The following is a 22,384-nucleotide window of genomic DNA, read 5'->3' as shown; positions in this document are numbered from 1 at the left end:
GAAGGAACGGTTAGACAGATATGAGGAGATCCAGGAGAGAGCTGTATCTCGAATGCCTATAGAAGCAAGTGAGTCTAGAAGAAGGTGGTGATCAACAGTATCGAAAGCAGCAGAGAGATCCAGTAGAATTTGAATAGAGTAGTGACCTTTTGCTTTGGCAGAGAGCAAGTCATTGGAGACTTTTGTTAGAGCTGTTTCAGTAGAGTGAAGGGGTTTGAAACCAGACTGTAGAGGGTCAAGGAGGGAATTAGAGGAGAGGAAGTTAATGAGGCGGTTGTACACAATCCGTTCAAGCAGCTTAGAGGTAAAAGGAAGCAGAGAGATAGGGCGGTAGTTAGACAAACAGACGGGATCTGAGGAAGGATTCTTTAGAATTGGTGTGATTAGCGCATGCTTGAAGGCAGATGGTACAGTTCCAGATGATAGAGAAAGATTAAATAGGTGGGTAAGTGATGGACCAAGGGATGGATATAGAGACTTTGTAAGGTGTGAAGGGATGGGGTCAAGGGGACAGGTTGTTGGGTGAGAGGAAGAAAGAAGAGTGGCTATCTCTTCTTCGGCTGTAGGGGAAAAGGCAGTTAGTATAGTAGGAGTGGAGAGAGTGGTGTTGAGTGGTGTAGGAGGGAGTTGTAAGGAAGAGAGGTCTTTTCTAATAGTCTCGATCTTCTCTTTGAAGTGGGCAGCAAGATCTTGGGCAGTGAGAGAGGTTTGTGGTGTGGGTGTGGAGGGACAGAGAAGGGAGTTGAAAGTAGAAAAAAGGCGTCGTGGGTTGGAAGAAAGAGAGGATATGAGAGTGGAGAAGTAGAGCTGTTTGGTGAGAGAGAGGGCAGAGTTGTAGGTGTGGAGCATGAATTTATAATGAGTAAAGTCTTCGCTGGATTTGGATTTTCTGAAATAACGCTCAGCACGTTACTGCACTTCTATACATATGCATATGTTCAATTCATGAAACTATTTCTGGAACCATCCCTAAAACACTACTTTTTAAGCTAACAGTCTAGTAACAATGATTTTATTCAGAATTATACAATCTAGACGGAATCAAGTACCTTCAGGTCCCTGTGAACAATGTCATGTTGGTGAATATGGTTTACGCTCTCCAGGATCTGGTGAATACAGTGGCTGCAGAAACAAACATAAAAAAGGTAGGATGAGATTTAGGATATGATATCCACTAGATTCCCATGTGGCAATAAAGACATGACTCTGCACGTTATGGTCATACCTGACCTGTGAAGTTCTTGAACCTCTACCCATATTGAGTGGGTATGAGAAGGCAAGGAGCAGGTATGGGTAAACACAGCTCCACTGCCCATGAGTAGCATGGCTTAACCAGCAAACTTCGGGTCAAACCTTAAGAGTTCCCATATATGGTTATATTCTATAGGGATTAACCCCCCCCACAATATCATTTAACCTTGTTTTAAATTGGTGCAGACTGATACCTATTAATACTAACATATTTTCCCGGGAGCAATCACAGCACCAAAAACACAACATTCCGATAATCTGTTCATAATAGAAGAAATATTTGGGCAGAGAACCTCCTCTATAAAAACACAACTAACGGATAATGTAAAATGCTGATATATGCATATACAGTATCTCACAAAGTGAGTACACCCCTCACATTTTTGTAAATATTTTATTATATCTTTTCATGTGACAACACTGAAGAAATTACACTCTGCTACAATGTAAAGTAGTGAGTGTACAGCCTGTATAACAGTGTACATTTGCTGTTCCCTTAAAAATAAAACACAGCCATTAATGTCTAAACCTTGGCAACAAAAGTTAGTACACCCCTAAGGGGAAATGTCCAAATTGGACCCAATAAGCTATTTCCCTTCCCCGGTGTCATGTGACTCGTTAGTGTTACAAAGTCTCAGGTGTGAATGGGGAGGTCTGGCGTCTTTGGTTTATTGCTAAATTCTACGGAATTTTGTGGAATATAACAGTGTACACAGCACACATATACTGGACCCCTCTCTGAAGAGTTGTGGAGAAAGAGAAGCACATCTTAAGAGATCCCTTCTGCCAAACTACAGAAGTAGTGTATTGCTATCAAATAGGACTGTGTCTATTAAACTTTTCACGGTAGAAAAGGGGCTTCATAGTGTTTTTCCCATGTATAAAGCATGATTCTGGAGCAAAATGTAAAAAGTGGCATTTGCGTCATAGCAATAAATGGCACTGCTCTTCTGACAGGATCATTCCATTGACCATAAGGTTATTTTTCTGATTTTGTACGTAAGTGACTTTTTTCTTTTACATAACCCCAGTTTGTTGGTGCTTTATTGTTTTCTTAAAATAGGAAAAAAAGATTAAAAGAAGTACCCCACCATAACAGTGACATCCTAAACTGATTGGGTTTAAACCCTGTTTTATTAAAAGGAAATGTGGCAGATAGACAATAACTAATGAAAACAAAAGCTAGAAAAAACAAACAAAACTATTTATACAAATTTTAAAAAGTTGGTTGTTGTAACGCAATCCAAGGCCCCCAGAATAGAGCATTACAATTAAGCCCTATATTCTGACTGCATGTTTATTTCATGAATGCAGAACTTCATGTCCATACTTGCATGCTTCCAAGGACAGCTGCTAGCATCTTGAAGCAGAACTAGATGCACCCTGTTCTGTAGCCTATGATGGGAACTGAACAGAATGCAAGATGTGCATTCCAGGAAGAAAACAGCATTCAAAGAATTTTATAGTCAGATGTCTCTAAGTGTCCTTTCACCATGAAATGTGTATAATGCTATAATATATATATAATATATATATATATATATATATATATATATATATATATATATATAACCTGTGTCAGTGAAAGAAGAAAGAAAACATTTACTCTTTACCTTGAATAATAATAATGTTTAAAGGCATTCCCACACTGTTGTCTTATATATGTAATATATACTACTGACTAACCATACATACACACCACCTATATCAACACTTAAATCTTCAGCTATTCGTGCAGTTTAAGATATCCTGTCTGGAAAATGCAACGGAATGTAATTCATGTTCTATTGTTTCCCAATGAAATTGTCCGTTGTATCTGTACAAATTAAATTATTGGACACCTGGGAACGGTTATGTTTATAACGAACACACCACTGGACTAAAGAATATATTCTACATTTAGAGGCCACTGTGCCAGGCCCAGAAAACCTGTATATTTCTACTAAGGGAAGAGCTGAATGAATACCTCCCAAGTGTTCCTCATTAAAAGGGACAGTCTTTTTTTGAGAGTCAAATCCCTATGTCTATCTTTCGAAGGTCCATGTGTTTGCATGGTACAAGGGTATCACAGAGCTCTAGAGCGAAGGAAAACATTCTTTTAAATGCCTTACTCTCATAAATAGCTATCAGTAGTCACATTATGTGTTGTACATAACCACAAGCCTTAAAAGTTCTCCCTCAAACAAATATGTTGGAAGATTTATAAATATGGTTTAGTTGCAATACAGTACAACTGCATTAATGCAGGACACATTACCAACATTCTGTCGGGGGGGTGGGAACAGATTAAAATACATGAAAGGAAGACTGTGCACAACCTTCAAGAAAATTTGGAGGGATTATGTCACTCAACTGTGACTGGCCAACCAGTAGTTTCCCCAGCACTGAGTAGACTACAATTCCCATTGTTTTCAGCCAACTGTAACACAACAGGTCCTGAAAATCAAGAATGCTTTAAATTCTTTATTTCTGCTTGCTATTCAGCCAAAACATGTTTTCCATGAAGAATTTATTATGTTTCCCAAGAGGTTTCCATAGCACAAAAGGCACAGCATGAGGTCCCCAAATACCACCTAAACTCTGTAATGAGAGAGACTAGCTGTGCGTGCAACATCTTGTCCAAAAATGGACAAAGTCTTTAAGTGTCTCAGTGCCTGGCACAAATAGCAACTTCTTTTGGGAATGTGTCCTTGGTAGAACTCAATTCCAATTCTTCTCCCCTCCCTGTCAGATACATGCAGCCTATCAGTGGGTACTCTCTCAATCATGCTTTGTAGGACAAACAAGACTTCCTCTGTTCTGAGATGTTCTATGCCTTTGGGACCGGATTTAACAGATAAGTGAAACAAATCTCCCCTTTTTTTCGTTTTACAAAAACTCCCTGTAGAAAGGAACACAACAACTACAACTTCTGGGAAAAATACTTTTTTCATGCATCCTGTGATTTACAGCACTGCGTTAGCATAGCGATTTCACTTATCCATGAGACTAGATTAACTGAAACTATTCAAAAAACAGTTTTAACCGGCACTTACTACCTTACAAACAAGAACGAATGCACAACAGGTCCAACAGACCGCATACATAAAAACAAATCAAAGTTCCCATGTGTCCTAAAGGAAACTAAATAATGTTTCCTGTAATATCACTGTTCAAAAAATATTTCTACAAAAAAGTTTGTTCCTTGTGATATAGGACCCAAAGCTACCAAAACATTTTCAAAATTAGTACAAATGCATGAATGTATTTTGAGACAGTTTAGCTGGACTAGTTGACTGTTAATTGTGATAAACAAACCAAAGAAAAAGCAATTCATCTATTTATTTAATTAATTGTAATCATTTTAAACAATTGGTTTCTAAAAAAAGGTCTCTAAAGAAACATCATAGTAAAAGTTTTTAAAGATATCTTGTCCCAAAAGAACATCAGAGAAAAGAAAAAAAAAATCATTGCCCTATTGAGGTTTAAGTGCTTTAGATGGCTGGAACTCCAATTTATGGAGGAATTATGTCACTTTTTCAATCAAAAGAAGCAGTGACCTCTGCTTATGTGTTACTGAGTCATACACAAAACGGGTGGTGCTACCTTGATACCGTTACCATGCCCTGAAGTGCTCTTAATATGGCGTTGCATTGATGCAGAAATCACAATGGATGCATAGTAAACTGTATATTTGGCACACAGTGTTGTGATGATTGTAGGCTGCTGCAAGCATCCATGATTCATAACTATGCAAGTTTAGCTGTTTGGAAATTTCTAGCAAAATTAGCTGGTGCTGGTGGGTAGGGCAATAAAGCATCTAGCAAAGCATATTTCTGCAAACAGTTGACCAGGTATATGAAACTGTACATATGCATGGGAATCTGTTTATTCAGATGACACATCAAATACGTGGGTAACAAACAGGCAATATTTCATGCTATATCACTGATATAACAAATTATATTGTTATATATTGTATATAATATTGTATATATTATAGAGCAGTTAAAAAAGGCATTACTTTTCCATCTTTAACACAAAAGAATAAAACTAAATTAACAAATAGAAACTCCTGACCACACACACTAGTGTCTCTCCACAGCAGAAACCCACAAGGAATCCACCATTGACATCATCTTCGCTATCGCCTAGAATTACCCTGGCAATGTCATTGGAGGCTTAACACCACTACCTGAGTGCAATACCATGATGTTAGTTCAAAAGTCCTTTTCATAGTTAGTTGTGTGGCTGTGTCTAATGTCTCAATGTAAGCCTTCCAAATTTCAATGGATTTCCACATTTCTTTTCTTACTCTAGGGAGGTGTACAGCCAGTCCGCACGAAACAAGTAAATGTTTAGTTTTAAAAACGCCTAGTGTCAGATGAGTGTCTTGTATCCATTGATGAAGTAAGGTTCGCTGCGGCAAAAATCTTATGTGTAAATTTACTGTGGGTAGGGAAAGAGTCCTGGGTGACGTCCAGAAATGTAGTTTCCAGAGTAACTTTGCCCAGCACAAAATTGCCCAAGCGAACCCCTCACCTCTGCTCAAAAGGTTGTGACAAACAGGACCAAAGGCAGTGATACAAGTCGGACTATGGAGTTTGACATTAGGGGAAATCTGCTGTATCCTGCACACCCATACACAGCTGACGTAACAGAGAAATATAGGTACAGTGCCCCAATTTAAGACGCATGTTGCCACGGGTAGCTGAGGGTAATAGCTTACGGGTTTTACCAATAAACTTTACAATATCGGATGATATATAAGTCATCCAGGTATGTAAGCAATAATTGCACTTCAGTCTCAGACTTAGGCAAGGCATATAACAACCTCGAAAAGTAGGATACACTAGAGGATTGTGTGATGATCTTGTCCAAAGGATTATACAACCCGTGTCCATGAAGTGTCACCCCAACCTACAAAGTTCATAGCTTTGAAGAAGTGGAAAACAGGTATGGATATGCCCGGAAATAAGGAGACACAGTCAGCATGCGTGATAATTTGTTTGATGTTTTCTCAATTGTGTCGAGTCCCTTGCCTCCAGCATTTAAATATGTTATGCACATTCCCCTTATGGAAGCCTGGGTTGCCAACCTACGGCAGAAAAATGGACAAGTCTAAATAGTTTCCATGCTTTTACAGTCTCAAAGAGGAGAGGGTTCCAGACTGCCTCTTCTGGAAACTTCTTGAGACCAATTCTGGGTGTTTTGTTTCCCCATATGTACTTTAAGAATGTAATATTGAGAATATGTAGATCTGGCTAGTGAGAAGTTTACCATTACCTGACATTAAAAGGTCAAATGAAGTCCCATAAACCCGTACGTTCAGACAAGATGCTGGCTATAAGCCGAGAGTGGTTCCGGTGATACAAGTCCCTCAGATCTTTAGTCATTCTGATGCCTACATAGTCTATGTATTGGGGCCCCATATAATACCCAGTGCCTGTAAACCTGGTGGTTGAATAGCAGAGTGAAGAAAGAGCCCCTGCAATTTTTCCAAATTTATTTGTAGCCCTGAGAGGGGACCACAGGTGTATAGAAGTTATAAGTTATTAGCAAAGGCCGTAATTATCTTGATAATCCTGGAACCCATCCGAATGCCTTCAAAAGTTGCCCAATTGCACAATACTCTAATGAAGGGGTCCGAGCTGATATTAAAGAGCAGTGGTGGCAGCAGGCACCCCTGACGGACACCTCTAGCCATCCAAAGGTCCCTTGATTCCAAGCCATTGACACCAAATTTAGTAAACAGATTAGCATATAATTTGATGATCAGATTCAGAAAATTTTGGTCATGGTATTGGTATGCCAGCAACTGAATGCTTACCGTGCACAAAGCCCCTCTGAGCTGTATTTAAGACCACAATCATAAAAGACTACAGCCTGTTTGCCACGAGAGTTGATAAGATTTTCATGTCTTGATTTAATAGGGTAACGGGTCTACATCAAGTAACTAGTGAAGGACCTCTTAGGTTTCCCCCGACCATATTTCATTGTAAAGTGTAAAGGTCTACCAGATGGGGCATACTGTGAGGCAACAACAATTTATAAAATTCTGCAGAATAACTGCCGGGCCCTGGGGTTTTCGTGTTATTTAAATTTTTGATGATTTAAACATCCTCTCTATCTGCGATCGGGACATTAAGGAGATTGTTGAGGAGTCAATTTTTGGAGGCCAGTGCTGCGCAACAGGTCTAATCGCATGGCAAAATCATCTGATTCTGCCCTATATAGCAATGTTGCCAAAACTGCTCACAGAGGTCATGTCGGTCTGTGATAAGTCTGTTTTGTGTAGCTCTAATATGCAAGATAGTGATCCCAGGGCGTTTTGTGTTTCACTATGGCTGCCAGCCGGCATCCAGGCTTGTTTCCCTACTTAAGAATTTATTCTTTGTATATTCCACTTGGATTTGAGCCTTTAGGTATGAGTGTATCAAGCAGTTGTTTACGATGAACATACTTTTCCCTGTTCTCCTGGGATTATTTATTCTGTTAAACGAAGAAAGCTTTTGTCATGTCATCATGTAAGGAGACAATTTATCAGTTTTTGAATCCTAGCAGCGTAGCAGATTAAATGACCCCTTAATATCGCTTTGGCCATCTCTCAGAAAAACAGCGTGTTATCTGTGTGTTCTAAGATATCCTGTACCTTCAAGAAAAGTTTTCAAATCATCTCTGGAACTCAAGTGAGAACAAAAGTACCAATAGGGAGTATATGGCTGCTCCAGCTATAGGGGGAGAGTCAGAAGGTGATCTGATATCTGTATGTAATTGATGGTTGGTTGTATGCACAACTGAGTCCAGCATGCGAGGCAAGATTAAAAAATGATTTAGTATATTACTAATTGTATATTACCGGGCGAAAATAAAAGTGGAGGGGATGAGAACCAGAAGGTAGATAGAACTTCTCGCCAGCCTAAACTTTTTATTGCCGATTTTAAATGGAAAGATGCGTGGAGGCATTTAAAACCTGACCCAGAATATACATGGTCTAATGGCCGTTCACGAATTGATTTTATGTTGTCCTCTTCTGGTTTTAATTTCCAGGATAATGTATTCTCAGACTTTTAGAATCTGAGAATTCTACTTTTAGAATCTTTTAGAAACTAGCATTTTAACTTATAACTAATCTAAAACTAGGAATGGTCCGTGGAAAGTTTGTTACTAGAGGATAAACAAATCAGAAATAATTTTAAAGGTCTCATAGGGGTAATGGCGGCACCAGAAAGACCCAAATCAGAACGTTTTGGACTGGTGGGAAACCATGAAGGCCAAGATTAAGATTTTTTTATTTTTTTTTTTGCTGGCAAGAGGAAGAAAAAAGAGTGCAAACACGGTTTTAAGGAACTTAATGTGTGTTTGCAAACTCTTTTTAAGTTGAGAGAGGCTGGTGTAAGCAATACTGACAAACTGATTTTTAATTAAAAGGAGATTAAAAAGCTTTTAGATTTTAAAGGTAAATAAATTATTTTTAATGCCGGGGTAAAGCACTTAGAGCTAGGGGAAAGGTACACACTTCCTTTTTAAACAAATATCTCAAAAGAGACCTAATTTTAGAAATGGAAGGTTAGAGATTGTTCCTTTTTAAAGGAACAGAAAGCTCTCGTTACTCGAATCGCATGATGGAATTAAAAGCTGCTGGTAAATCCCCAGGACCAGGGCTTTTAATACCCAGGAGTTACCCTCTTCCTGGAGAAGAGGCATCATGTTAATTTTTCAGAAGGGTGATAAATCAAAATTAGAGAACTGAACGCCTATCCCCCTACTGAATGTTGACTATAAAATTATGGCCAAGATTTTAGCTAACAGAACAAAATCTGTAATAGATCAAGGTCATTCACTGTGGTATCCCAGGACGTGCTATCTGGGAACACCTTAGTGAATTACGTGATCTGATCTGGTATCAGCAAGACCGTAAACAAAAACTGGCCATTTTACGTCTTGATTTTAAAAAAGCTTTTGATCGTGTATCTCATGAATATCTTCTTTATGGTTTTAAATAAAATGGCATTCCCAGATGGTTTGTCCGGCTCTTGGCTCCTGATTTGGCTCCTGATCTCCTGGTATTGACCTGGCTTGTTCTGACTCTGCTCCTGGATTCCGATTCGGCATTGATTTGTCTTTCTGGTTCTGACCCGGCTTGCCTGACAACGTGTGCCCAGCCCAAAGGGCTTTTACAGCCGTGCGCCCTGCCCAAAGGGCTTTTCCAGCCCTATTGCCAGTCAAGACCAGTCCTGTGTTCCCCTTACCTGTCTTGTCAGCTTACTCCAATACAGCCTTCGGTGTGTTTCTGTACCTTCCTACCTGTCAAAATGCCTCTGGCATACCCTGCAACAGGGCTCCTAACCGACCTGCTTACCCAAGCTCAGACAACAGCGGCGAGTAAGCCTGTAAGCTTACTTTTCACGCCCATGTTCCCCCTTAACGTAATATTGAGAACCAGCAAGCAGGTGGTGGTTCCTCCTCTTGTTTTTGAGACATTTGTGACAAGTCAAAAAAAGAAACTACACTGAAATATAAATAGTAATATATGCTTAAAGCTGGCAGCAAAAAGCACATTTCTGCCCAGAATGTATTTTATTGGCAAAGCCTGTTATTTTTTAAAATTCAAGACTGTTTGAGGATTAGCAATATGTCAGCGCCAACCATATGCCACACTTACACAAATAAAATATGCAGTTTCAATTAATTTATTTCCTACTAAGTAGAACACAGAAGCTGGAAGACATGTCATACTGACGTTTATTCTGCTTTATGGGTCTGTTCTCGTTACAGACTTCAATATCCCCTTCAATCAAGACACTGTGATTTTGCATCATTTTTGGTGGCCAGTTGCCCAGTAACATTAAAGGTGTGAGTTTCTTTTTTTTAGATGTGCTTTCACAAGATGAATTGCTAAACTACTCAGAATACATACATGTTATAAACGGTATACTTGAAGCTTGTATGTGCTTCATGGTCTAGCCCCAAAGAATAAATACAGCACCATGACCTGCATGCAAATTTTGCATTGTACAATATTGAATGCACAACATGCATTTGGGAATGCATTGTATCTGTGCACTGTGTGTAACTGCTAGTTATTTGAAATGGAAAATTTAATATTCCAGTAATAATCTGTTACTGTTATCTCATTTTATTAGATCAGAAAGTTTTACAGTGTTTTGTATATTTGTGATAATGCTATTTTTTGTTGTTGTTAAAAAGATTGGTCCTTATCAAAATGAATAAACAAAAGCATAGTTAAATGCATATACCCAACAGTACATTTATTTTACCTCTTCATTATGTGAAAACTAAAACTGATGGCTTCTGGAACAAAGATGCAAAAAAATCAGTAGATGCATATTTGTACACGAACGTGGAGACACAGCATATTTTCGTCACACATCACACCCCTATACACATGCTCCTGAGGTGAAGTTTATTTCGGAAGGCTGAAACACTGAACACATAGATTTCCCTTGTCCTTGTGATATGGCACATTTGTCCTCACCTGGCATCTGCTTCACTATAATATTCTCTTGCCACAATGTCTTCAAACAGCTCTCCACCAGTGACCCTTAGTAATACAGAAAAAGAGAACAGACAAATTAGAGTACACAGCACATTTAAAAGCCTAGAGCATTCCTATAACAAGGTCCAATAATGTTCTATTGGGTTCCTGGCTGCCGGATAAGCTTTTCAATACAATACTTGCACCAGTAGAGGAGATTGGTGAGGATCAGTGGGGCAGATCTACAGATATAGCTGCTTCAAGATAGCCTTGAGATGTGAGGATATAGCTGATTTATTAATTTTGTAATAGATTTATATACACAAACATAAGCACAGGTAGTAGGACAAATTAGGTCATATCCAAGCTCTAGTGACAAAGGAAGTGAAATAGCATCTTTACACTTATATAATTGAAGAACTGTACACTAATGGCTAAGCTCGAAAATTGCCCTGTCTCTGCAGCCTGGCTCAGATGACCTGTATCTGTATTTGCATACTGGGGCTTGCAGTTCAGGTAAAGAGGTGGGCGTGATTGGCCACAAATGTGGCGGGAGCGGGCAGGATTGGCCACAAATGTGGCGGGAGCGGAACACCCACATTGCGGGAGCGGGCGGGATAGGGCAAAAAGTCAGCGGGAGCGGGATTAAAAAAGCAGTCCCGCGCAGGGCTCTACTCTGATTGTTGTGCTGATGGGTGCAATGGGCTTGTTGCCTGTTTTAAGGCACTTAGAGCATAACATGAAACATGGGACAGTTATTTTGGTTTTAAATTTAATCAAAGCCTGGGTGTGTTCCCTATATACATAAATAGTCCAAACAAAGTAAGATATCTTTACACGACAGATATAGCATCTTTATTCCACTAAAGCATCATCTTTCGGTTTATGGTAGGATCATTACATGAATAAGTAAAACACACAAAACTAACATGATCAGAGGTTAACAACCTACAAGTTTTAATTAAAAAGCTTTACAGTTGTCGGTTTTGCCTGTATATAAATAACAGCATTGCAGATACAGGCAAGTGATTTGATGTTCTAGATTTATTTTATATTCTTTTCGCTGCTCACAAGTTCATTTGCCGCCTAACTACTAAACAGTAATTAACAGATCTTACAGGGAAATACTTACAAGTCGAAAACAAGATAATGGAACCCTTCTTCTGAAATACTGTCATGGAGACGAACTGCGGAGAGAGAAAATAAAATGTAAACTGGCCATCCGCATTAACCTTCAAGCAGAATATGTAGAAATAGAACAAAATAGTATGTTTTAATGGCACAATTTAACCATCCACATGACTTCTCCGTTATCAAATGATAAGTGACTGGATGTTACAATCTTTCCATTTTTTTTTTTTTTAAATAGATTTTTTTCAATATACAAGTAATAATTCTTATGTGTTTGATCTATGGGGGTCCTGTAAGTTTTTTTTTTTTTTTGTTTTTTTTTTTTTTTACTAGGCATATTTTGCAACATAGGCCCACATAAAAAGTATTAACTTTAACTATAACTCAATCTCCCCTTGGGCTAATACAGTGTGTCTGTTCTAACTGTTCTAAATATTTGACAAATTTGGAAAAAGGGAGAGCTTTATTATTTAAGAAGTGTCACAATTTGCTTCATAGGAAGCCAGGGGCTGCATCTAGCAACAATATATCCAAGCAAATGATATAGGACGTCAGCGGAGTTGTTAAGTGATTACTTGTTATAGCTCCCTACACATTATGGTATTACAACTTCTCTAGCATTTAGCAGCTACTTAGCATTATATCTCTTATTGATGATTACACCTTCTGGGTGACACCTAACAGCTTTTAAGTTGTTAAGAGAGATACTTTGATAGTGTTAAACACATCTATGATCTCTGTAACCATAAATTTCATATTACCTATTTCTAGCAAAAACAGGTAAAAACAAACAAAAAAATATCCAAGCTCTAGTGACAAAGGAAGTGAAAGAGCATCTTTACACTTATATCATTGAAGATCTGTACACTAATGGCTAAGCTCGAAAATTGCCCTGTCTCTGCAGCCTGTATTTACATACTGGGGCTTGCGCTTTGAATGTGTATTGTGAAAAATGACAAGGTGTCACCTTAAAGGGGGTGATGTCTGTTTTTCCTAAAAACTCAGTCCTTGGTCTCTTCATAGATTCAGGAGGCATTTTAAACACTAACCTACAACCACCACAGACTCATTGTTCCCACAGGTATCTTGTAATGCTGCCACCACTGCAAGGGTTTCTTGGTAGGCATGTGCAAATTGGGTTAACAATTATTTTTTTGAGAGCCCAAGGTTCTTTGTCCACTACCGTTTAAGTGTGTGGGCCACAGTAGAGCCGAGTCCCCAATCTTTGTCGTCTAGGGCTGCACTCCCCCAAAGGGATATGCAGCCCCTTCCTTCCCACCCAGTAGCCTTGGGTGGTCCAGATCTTCTAGGATCTCCTCAAGGGGAGACACACTGAAGTCTTCTTGTCCACAACAGACAGAGGTCCTCAAAGGAAGAGTGAGGGCCAGAAGGCACACACCACTACCCCCACCAATACCGCACAGAGTCTTCAGGGCACTCAGTTCCACTGTAGCTTCAGTTGACCCAATAGTGCTCAACTTATTTTGAAACCTGAAAGGGTATCGCAGCCCCCAGCCAATGGCCGGTAAGTTAAAAAATTTCCCCTTGACCACAGCCATAGTCCAGGGCAATTTAAAGGTGGCCATAAAAAAAAGTGCATCGAAAGGAGATCCAAGGTGAATACAGTGTGCTTATCAACTTGTGCACAGTGAAAAAAGTGTGTATCCTGCACACACCTTACAGTGCCAAGTACCCCAGCAGATCCATGTTTGGGGATGCTAAAACAACCTCAGGCCAGAGGACCAAGCTTTCCCTCTCTCACGGGAACTCACTTGACCTTAGCCTTAATAGGACTCATCAGCATGAGGTTGGATACTGGCTTACTGCTTGAGACTTAGAGCAATATTTAAAGCACATACCGCGTAAGTCGTGGTGGGGCAAAGATGATGGAAAAACCCTCCATCTAAAATTAAGTGAATAGCAGAAGCATTATTAAACACTAATCTGCAAACACCAAATAAGCCCAGAGACGTGTTGTTCCCAAGGAAATTTTGTAGTGCTGCCGCTACTGCAAAGGATTCTAGGTAGGTGTGTGCAAATTAGGTTAACAATGATTTTTGCCTCTATATCTACTTTATACATGGAGCCCTTGAAGCAAATACACTAGACAGCCTTTAAATAGAGCTTGGGACAGAGGTACAAAAGAAGGATCACCACTTATGGTCAGCTGTTTCATCCTTAATGACTTAAGGACTTATCACCATTGTATACTGGCATATTGCTTGAGGCTTAGAGCAATACATATTCCAATTTTACATTCTGACTACTTAAACTACCAATTTGTCTCATTTGAAATACTTACTGTACTTAATATAATAAAAATAAAAATGTTTTTTCTCTCCCCACACCACACAGGCAGCCTTTAGATTTTCCTGATAAATTGCATCCTGCAAACCATTTACCACTTTGGTAACCCTTCTGAACCTTTTTCAGAATGTCAATATCCTATAAGACATGGGGACTCCAGAACTGTCTGACCAGAGATCTGTAAAGTGACATAACCACTTCCTTCTTCCTGCTACTAATGCCTTTAGCAATACAACCCAACACCATGCTTGCTTTTTCTGATGCTTAACTGCATTTGCTTGCTTACCTTTATGTCATCAGAAATAATTACTCCCTATTTCCTCTCATTTTTTGCCAACACCAAGTTACCATCAATTAATTAAATTACAGCTGCCATGCTCTTAACCATTCTTCTTATTTACTTAAGTCATTACCCATTTGGCTTTTCAACCAGGGATGTCTACCCTGTTGCAAACCTTTGTATGGTCTGCAAAACAGCATACCTTATCTTTTAGGCCTTTTATAATTTTGCTAATAAAAACATGAAAACGCATGTCTCACAGTACTGATTACTGAGGCAACACATTAGTACCCTGACCTTCCTTGACACTCAACCTTATCAACTGAAGTCTATGTTGAGTACACTGTATGGGTGTGTAATATTATATATATATATATATATATATATATATATATATATATATACACACACACACACACATATATATATATATATATATATATATATATATATATATATATATATATATATATATATATATATATATATATATATATATACACACATATACACAAACACCCATAAACAAACGCCTACCTGCAATGGCCCCTATCAGCCAAATTAGTGTTTTTTTCAATGACAGGTCTAGTTTAAAATGACACCAAAATATGAATGATTGTATTAATATAGTTACACTTTATTATTATATCATTAGATACTGATAATAAATGCTTTACAAATAAAAATGGAAATGTGAAGGTCACAATGAAGGTATGAAAAAGTGGCAGATGATACCACAGCAGGTGTGTGTGTTTTAACCTAGGAAGATTCATGCAGCACCAAATCAATTGTCACAATGGCAGGAGTTTACTTGACAATCAAAAAAAACTTGAGTTTGTGATTTAAAGCCCATTACTTGTCCTGCCAACACAGGACACAGCCTTTACAAATTACTTTGTAAAAGCTATCAAATCAATCTGGTTAGGGCCAGTGAAAATGGGACCTCCGTTGCCGTGACAATAGTCAATACTTTTTGAACTAATGGCTGTTGTTATGGCAACGAGTCTCTCGCAAAGGCTTGGCCACTGTATGATTAAAAATAATTTTGCACTGAAACCCAGTACAGCTCTTCAATTGCTATAACTGCTATTAAAATAGACATGCTCACAGTCGCCAAAATGTGTTTGCATTGGCTGTGCCTGAATATATGTGTGTCAGGATATTGGGGGAAAGAACACAACCACTTAGAGGGGGCTGCAGGAGCCTCACTAGAATTAAGGAGGTTTCAGCCAATCTGGAGACTTCTAAACTCTCCTGATTGGCTGAGAATTTGGAAGTCTCACCTGATTGAGTCCCTCTACACGGAGCTCAGTTTAGGCTGCAGCCAGCACCAGGTAAGAAACACACTGTGAAATGACAATAGAGGGGTTAATGGTCTGCGACTGCTCGTGTCTGGCAATGGAGTGAGTTAATGTCTGAGACTGCTCATGTTTGGAAAGGACTGTGTGTGTATTATAATATAAATATATTATTAAATCTGAAATCAGCAGGGTCCCCAAAGCTAATTTCTATAAAATAAAATATATTTTAGGTGTAAATGACTGTAAATCAGTGTGTATGTGTGATATATATATATATATGTGCAAAATACATACCTGTGTGTAATCTCATCCGTTCTAATACTGTGCCCTTAAATGGCAGAAATAAAATGTGGTCACCCTAGCCCTTACTCGCTTGAGTGACGTCTTTGTCCCTAAACGGCTTGCGTGCACCATATTTGTGCTCAAACGGCTTGCCAGTGCCCCCAAATGGCTTGTCTGAATTATGTTTATGCCAAAACAGCTTCCCTCCACCATCTTTTCCTGGTGGTTCTGTAAGGGGCCTTAAAACTTTATCAGCCTTTATCACCCTTGCATCTGACAAGCATCCATAACATCCAGTTATTGTTAGTTCTGCACTAAGATCACTTTAAACTCTGACATCTGTCTCACAGTAAAGTCGATCTGACCAATTAACGATTGTGACGGCCCCGGGTTAATCGGTACCGTCTGTAATAATTATTGTTTGTGATACCTGCATTTCCCAGTATATGTTGTGATTATGGTGTGTGCTTTTGTTCCCCTTGTTTGCTACCCTGTCCAGGTGCCACATGTCCTGCCCCTCCCTCCTTACACAGACTACAGTAGAGACCCCCTACTGGGCTGAGGGCTAATGCTCAGTCATATGCAAAGGAGGGCAGGATGTAATTCCCTTGTGTCTATTGGACGCAATTCCCTTGTGTCTATTGGACGCAATTCCCTTGTGTCTATTGGACGCAATTCCCTTGTGTGTCTATTGGACGTAACTCAATCCCTTGTACTGTTTAAATGCCCCTGTGTTCCCAAATAAAGAGAGTTCCTGTTTTACCTCACTACGAGTCCTGTCTTGTTATTGAGGTAAGCCTCCGTGCTGCCCTTATTAGGGCGGTAGGGTGCTGTATTGCTATACTTCGGTATACTACAGTACGGCCGAGGTTCCTGAAGAGCTGTGTTCTCTGCTATGATCGCGTATTGTCCTTTTCAGGACGATAGCCACCCTGTGTAGCTCAGTTTCGGCTAGCCACAGACAGTGAAGGGGTTAGTCTCTGGTGCCCCGGTGGCCATGGGGCGAAGGAAGCAACGTTCGGCGGGCGTACCCAGTCGGGGTACAGGTCGGTCCCGTCACAACGATCTGTAATGACACTCTCTTACTGCAAAAAGGTCAAAGAAGATGACCAATAAAGACAAAACAGGTACTGACCCTGCAATGACCCCAAAGAAATCCAATAAAGGATAGACTTCTATTGACAAGGCTCCATCATCCTAATAATTAATTCTACGCCTCTACAGATGACTGACCATAGGAGGACTTCTGCATATAAAGTATATTAAAAAACTGGAAAAACAATATTAAACATGCACACAAACTTTATCAATGTATGTAATCCTCTGATAACGAACAACTGTCACTAAATCGCACATAACAGGAGAAGGAAGCATGTGGAGCATGAGCAATTGCTCAAGCTCAGTAACACTCATATACAGGTAGCTATAAACAGACACACAACTCATCAGAATTGCATCAACCCATAGCCAGCACTACGCAGGTGCTAACAGTGTAGAGATCACAATCAAGAGGAAGCAGGCGCTCTCTCATGTCAGTGTGGTCTCCCCTCTGTCACACTGATGTGTTAGAAGCGACTTTGACAAGAGCTAAATAGTGATGGCATGTACGTTGCTTACCTGGAGACCACATGGCACCAGGATGCACTATGGGAAAAAAGCAAGCCGGCAGAGACATTGGCCTTCACTGGGATGTTACTTTGAAACGTACCACCTACCTAAGCACTGTTGCAGACCACGTACACCTTTCATGGGCACGGTTTCCCCTGATGAAATTGGCTTTTTTTTTTTTTTTTTGCTGGATAATGAGCACGGCCACAAAGCAAAAATGGTTCAAGAATGCTTTGAGGAACACAACAACCAGTTCAAGGTGTTTACTTGGCCTCAAAATTCCCAAGATCTCAATCCAATCCTGCATCTGTGGGATGTGCTGGACAAACAAGTCCGATCCACCTCGCAACTTACAGGACTTAATGGATCTGCTGATAACGTCTTGGTGCCAAATACCACAGCGCACCTTCAGAGATGTAGTGGAGTCCATGCCTTGACGAGTCAAGGCAGTTTTGACGGCAAAAGTTGGACCTACACAGAATTAGGCAGGTGGTCATAATATTATGGCTGATCGGTGTATATATTAAAGTACTCTGTGGGTACTTCAATGTGCATTGTTCTAAAGTGGGGGTAAGTACTCAAACTTCTGCTTAGGCATCACCCTTCCTGCAATGTCTCAGAGGGATCCCTTAATGTGAGACAGGCCCTGCACTGGTGTCTGATGGTATCCAATTTCACATGCTAACGGAACTTTTTTCCCTCGGAGAAAAAAAATGTTCAAAAAGCTTGGTGGATCTAAAGTTTAGGAGCTTTTATAATCTGTATACGCTGTTACAAAGGTATATTATAAAGTGTATATATTGTATACATAATTTTGTATATTGCATATATAATTGTATACACATATACTGTATATATATCGTATATATAACTGTATACACATGAACATTTATGAAGTTATAGATTCTGTTTTACACACAATAAAACAAAGCAATTCTTTTTTAAATGCCCTTGTAAAAAGAACCAGTAAGTGGGCCTGGGTTGATACAATTATCCATGCCTTGGATACAAATTGTATTAATTAGAAGAAATATGATGTGTCCACGTGGTATTAACAGGTTTATCCAATCCCATTTTAGTTGTATAAACTAAAGATTGCCAGGAGATACATACAAGAAACAGAAGCACTGGAGAGTAACGCAGTGACGTAAAGAATAATTGATTTATTCCAGTATCCAGTGCTGTTCTAATTAGGGGTGGATAGCAGCTTATCTTGCATTATAATGGAAGCATTATATTATATTTATATATTACAAAAAGTTGAAACAAACTTTAGACGGCATTCACTCAACACAAATTGGAAAAGGGAAAGCGTTAATTATTACCTATATTGGTAATCTTGGCTCCAATTTTCTTTTCTCATATTTAGAAACCTGGGAGATTTTCTAACAACCTGATAATCTTGGCTGGCTATAGCATGTATGTCATAAGATCGCTTAACCGTCTGATCCAATTGGGCATCACCCAGCTTACACAGCTCATCTCCTCTGCATTTCAGCAAAACAGCTTTGGCTGGAATTCTTATAAAGAGTGTTTATTCTTACAATTTATGCAGGGTAGGTTTTGGGGTTTTTTTTAAATGACATTACAACACTAACACAAAGAAAGTAACAACTGAAAGATCTGGGAGAAAAAAAGCTCTTGATTAAGAAAAAAACAAACATTGAAAATCCATTTAAATAATATAGAACATTAAATATAAGCAATAAACCCTTATAGAAAAATGTTTACACATTATTTTTCTGATTTCATTGGTATTTAAACATTTATGTTCCTAACAGAAACCAAGGAAAACAACACGAATACAGTTTATTATCGATCAAACTATTTATGAATCGTGTTTTCGAAGGGAGTGGTGGAAGACTTACACAACAGAATTTTGTGATGCAAAGGTTCAGGTTCACATTTACTACTTTAAATTGATTAAATTACCTTCTATAATTCTGCATTTCATCACTACAAATAACTGCCACATTTCATAAGCACTAGAGACTAAAATCACCAAACTATACAAATTGTACATGTTTCCTTGTCCGTAAAATGTGTACACCAAAACAGCAGATACTCTATTCAAAATTCTGAAATTAAATTAAAATTAGAAGGTATAACATTATTATTAACAAGGGTAAAGCATCGCAATGATTATATCACTGTTCTCATATCACAGAGGGAAAAAAAAAAAAAAGGCTTTTATATTTTTCAGATGTAATGGTAAACTTAGCTTTCAAAAAAGCGGTGCAATTTTGACTGGCCCGGTTGACCACCATAAGGCCTTGAAGTTAAATAATTATCTAACTAGTGGTCCTTCAGTTTATAATCAGGTAAATTATAAAAGGTGAACTTACAGGTCACATTGTTCCATAAATTCCCTCGCTATATTAGCCTCTGCCACTTTTCTCCAATTCATCTAGTAGAACGTTTTATGAGTTGAAGGTGATATACCAAGACATTTTAGACAACACTATGCTTTTAACTTTGTGAGAACAGTTTTGGGGAAGGTCCTTTTCTATTCCATCATGACTGTGCCCCAGTGCACAAAACAAGGTCCATAAAGGCATGGTTTGCAAAAGTTCCCCACAGAAACACGCCAAAATCTTGTGGAAGTCGTTCCCAGAAGAGTGGAAGCCGTTATAGCTGCAAAGGGGGACCAACTACATATTAATGTCTATGTATTTAGAATGCAATGTCATAAAAGTCCCTGTTGGTGAAATGGTCAGATATACCCTACCAGTAAAAAAGCTATCCCCCCCCAGATTTTTAGGGGTTCCTACACCCATGGCTTTGACTGAGGGGGTAAGACATAGGGATGTGGTACAATACATGCAAACAGGAACACGGCCAGAACAACATGTGGCACAAACAGACGGGCCTGTCATATCCCTATCCGGCACTGGTGAGAGCGGAAACATTTAGGTTCATGCACTTCTAACCCTGTGCTATGCCGAAAGCTACTGTATGTATACATTTGCAAAGAAGGTGCTCATGTAAGGCTCATAGGTAAGGAATAAAAAAACAGCAAATTTCATGGCCTAAGGTGGGGAATTCTAATCTAAAAACCACAGTTCACTACATGTTACTTCATTCAATTTTTCATCAAGTTACAGTGTCATACCATGAGCAGACTGAGTTCATATGAACGCAGTGGCAAATATTTACGGACAAAGGTTTGCGCTTAACTCAGAAATGTGAATTAAACCGTTTGTTTCATAGAACATTAATATGACAATAGTAATAACTGTGTGGACAGCTGAAAGGGAAAAAATTGGTTTCATTTTGACAGCTGTCTTAGCCAATAAAAGCACTCCGCGCATTCACAGAAAAATATCTTCTTAAATAAGTGGGTGTGACAGAAATGAAACGTAGAACACCATCACTTGCTGCTGTTCAATTACAATCCATCTACGCAGAGTGCTGTTAAATTACAATCCATCTACGCAGAGTGAACTGATTGACATCAGTTGAGGGGGGGGCAGTCCCCTTCATTAAATATGCAATATCTCAGTAATTAGACTAGATCTAACAAAAATGTTGTCTGATCAAACCTAATCTAATGCGGAGCTATCATAATCAATAACATTTTGTTGAAGTTTTTGTTGAGGGGGGGATGGCTACAGGTTAGCCCCAGTGGCCCCCCATGTGCCCCCCCAATTGAAACGCCGTCTTTTTTTTATTTTTATTTTTTTTTACTTTTTTTTTTAAACAGACGCGGAGGAGAGAGAGAGGCGCCGAACGGTCGCTGAGGAATACGTTTTCAGAAACCGTTCAGCGCCATGTGCCCCCCTAAATATGAAAGCTCGAGACCCCACTGGTTAGCCCCCTGAAAAAGGTTGATGCCCCAGGGAGGGGCCAGACTGGGATCGATGCCCTAAAAATGTGCTATACATTATAGCATGTGTTTTATACCAACTCCGATACAATCATACAATGCTATTAAAAATGAACAGCATGTTCATTTAAATATATTGCAATGGCAGTAAGCATCTGTTAAACGTAAACTTAAAAAGTTTTTGGTTTTTTTAACAAACGCACAGAGGTCTTTAATTTCATTATAAAACCGCTCATTCAATTAATGTAGTAAACCATGCATGACCAGTTGACCTCTGTTTGCTTATTATTACCAATTGGTATAATTTACATAAAGCAAACTCAAGGGGCAGTTTTCTCTTGTCTGTGTGGAAATATTTAAAATGAAAAACACAAAAAAGGGATGTGCCTATGCAGGAAGCTTATTACAACATTAGCCCCTTCATGACAATGGTTGATTTTATTTTTGTACCCTTCGTCACAATGGCTGTTTTAACATTTCTGCAGTCCTCGTGTTGAACTGTACCCACACAAGTTATATATTGGGGTTTTTTTTAGGACCATAGGAAGTTTCTTTATATGTCATTATTTTGATTGTATCATATCACTTACTATAATAAAAAAAAAGTTGGAAATATGGTGAAAAGGGACATTTTGCTATTTCAAAACCATTTTCCCAAATCTGGTAATTCTGCCCCCATGTGCTATTTGGAACATCTTTGAATCCGGCCAATGCTATTTATCCCATCAAACCATATATTTTTGAAGACTAGACACCCCAGGGTATTTAAAATGCTAGTATTTTAACTCTTTCCATGCACTAACTCCACTAGTCTTTTTCAAACTTTGTGGTAGCCATTTTTGTGTTTTTTTATTTCCCACACATTTTAATTCAGGTATAAATGTACAGGTCCTGGTCCTCGTATATATTTTTGAAAACTA

At 38.9% G+C, this 22,384-nt stretch overlaps 1 protein-coding gene across 25 annotated transcripts in view; it reads right to left on the bottom strand.

Moving 5' to 3' along the window:
* Positions 1-22,384, bottom strand: part of LOC149298888 (calcium/calmodulin-dependent protein kinase type II subunit gamma-like) — a 116,506-nt gene that overhangs the window by 44,438 nt on the left and 49,684 nt on the right. For all 25 annotated transcript variants that reach the window (XM_089486869.1, XM_089486860.1, XM_089486867.1 and 22 more), the window contains exons 4-6: positions 11,862-11,916; positions 10,730-10,795; positions 1,050-1,122 (exon numbers count right to left, since the gene is read on the bottom strand). In XM_089486869.1, coding sequence (XP_089342995.1) covers positions 1,050-1,122; positions 10,730-10,795; positions 11,862-11,916 — 194 coding nt within the window. The remainder of the gene's footprint in view (positions 1-1,049; positions 1,123-10,729; positions 10,796-11,861; positions 11,917-22,384) is intronic.

This window comes from Sceloporus occidentalis, unplaced genomic scaffold (genome assembly GCF_023333645.1).
Source record: "Sceloporus occidentalis isolate IW3139 unplaced genomic scaffold, rSceOcc1.0.p SCAF_30, whole genome shotgun sequence".
NCBI lineage: Eukaryota > Metazoa > Chordata > Lepidosauria > Squamata > Phrynosomatidae > Sceloporus > Sceloporus occidentalis.
Note: the sequence above shows the minus strand (reverse complement) of the source record. Positions and strands in the feature narration are given on the sequence as shown.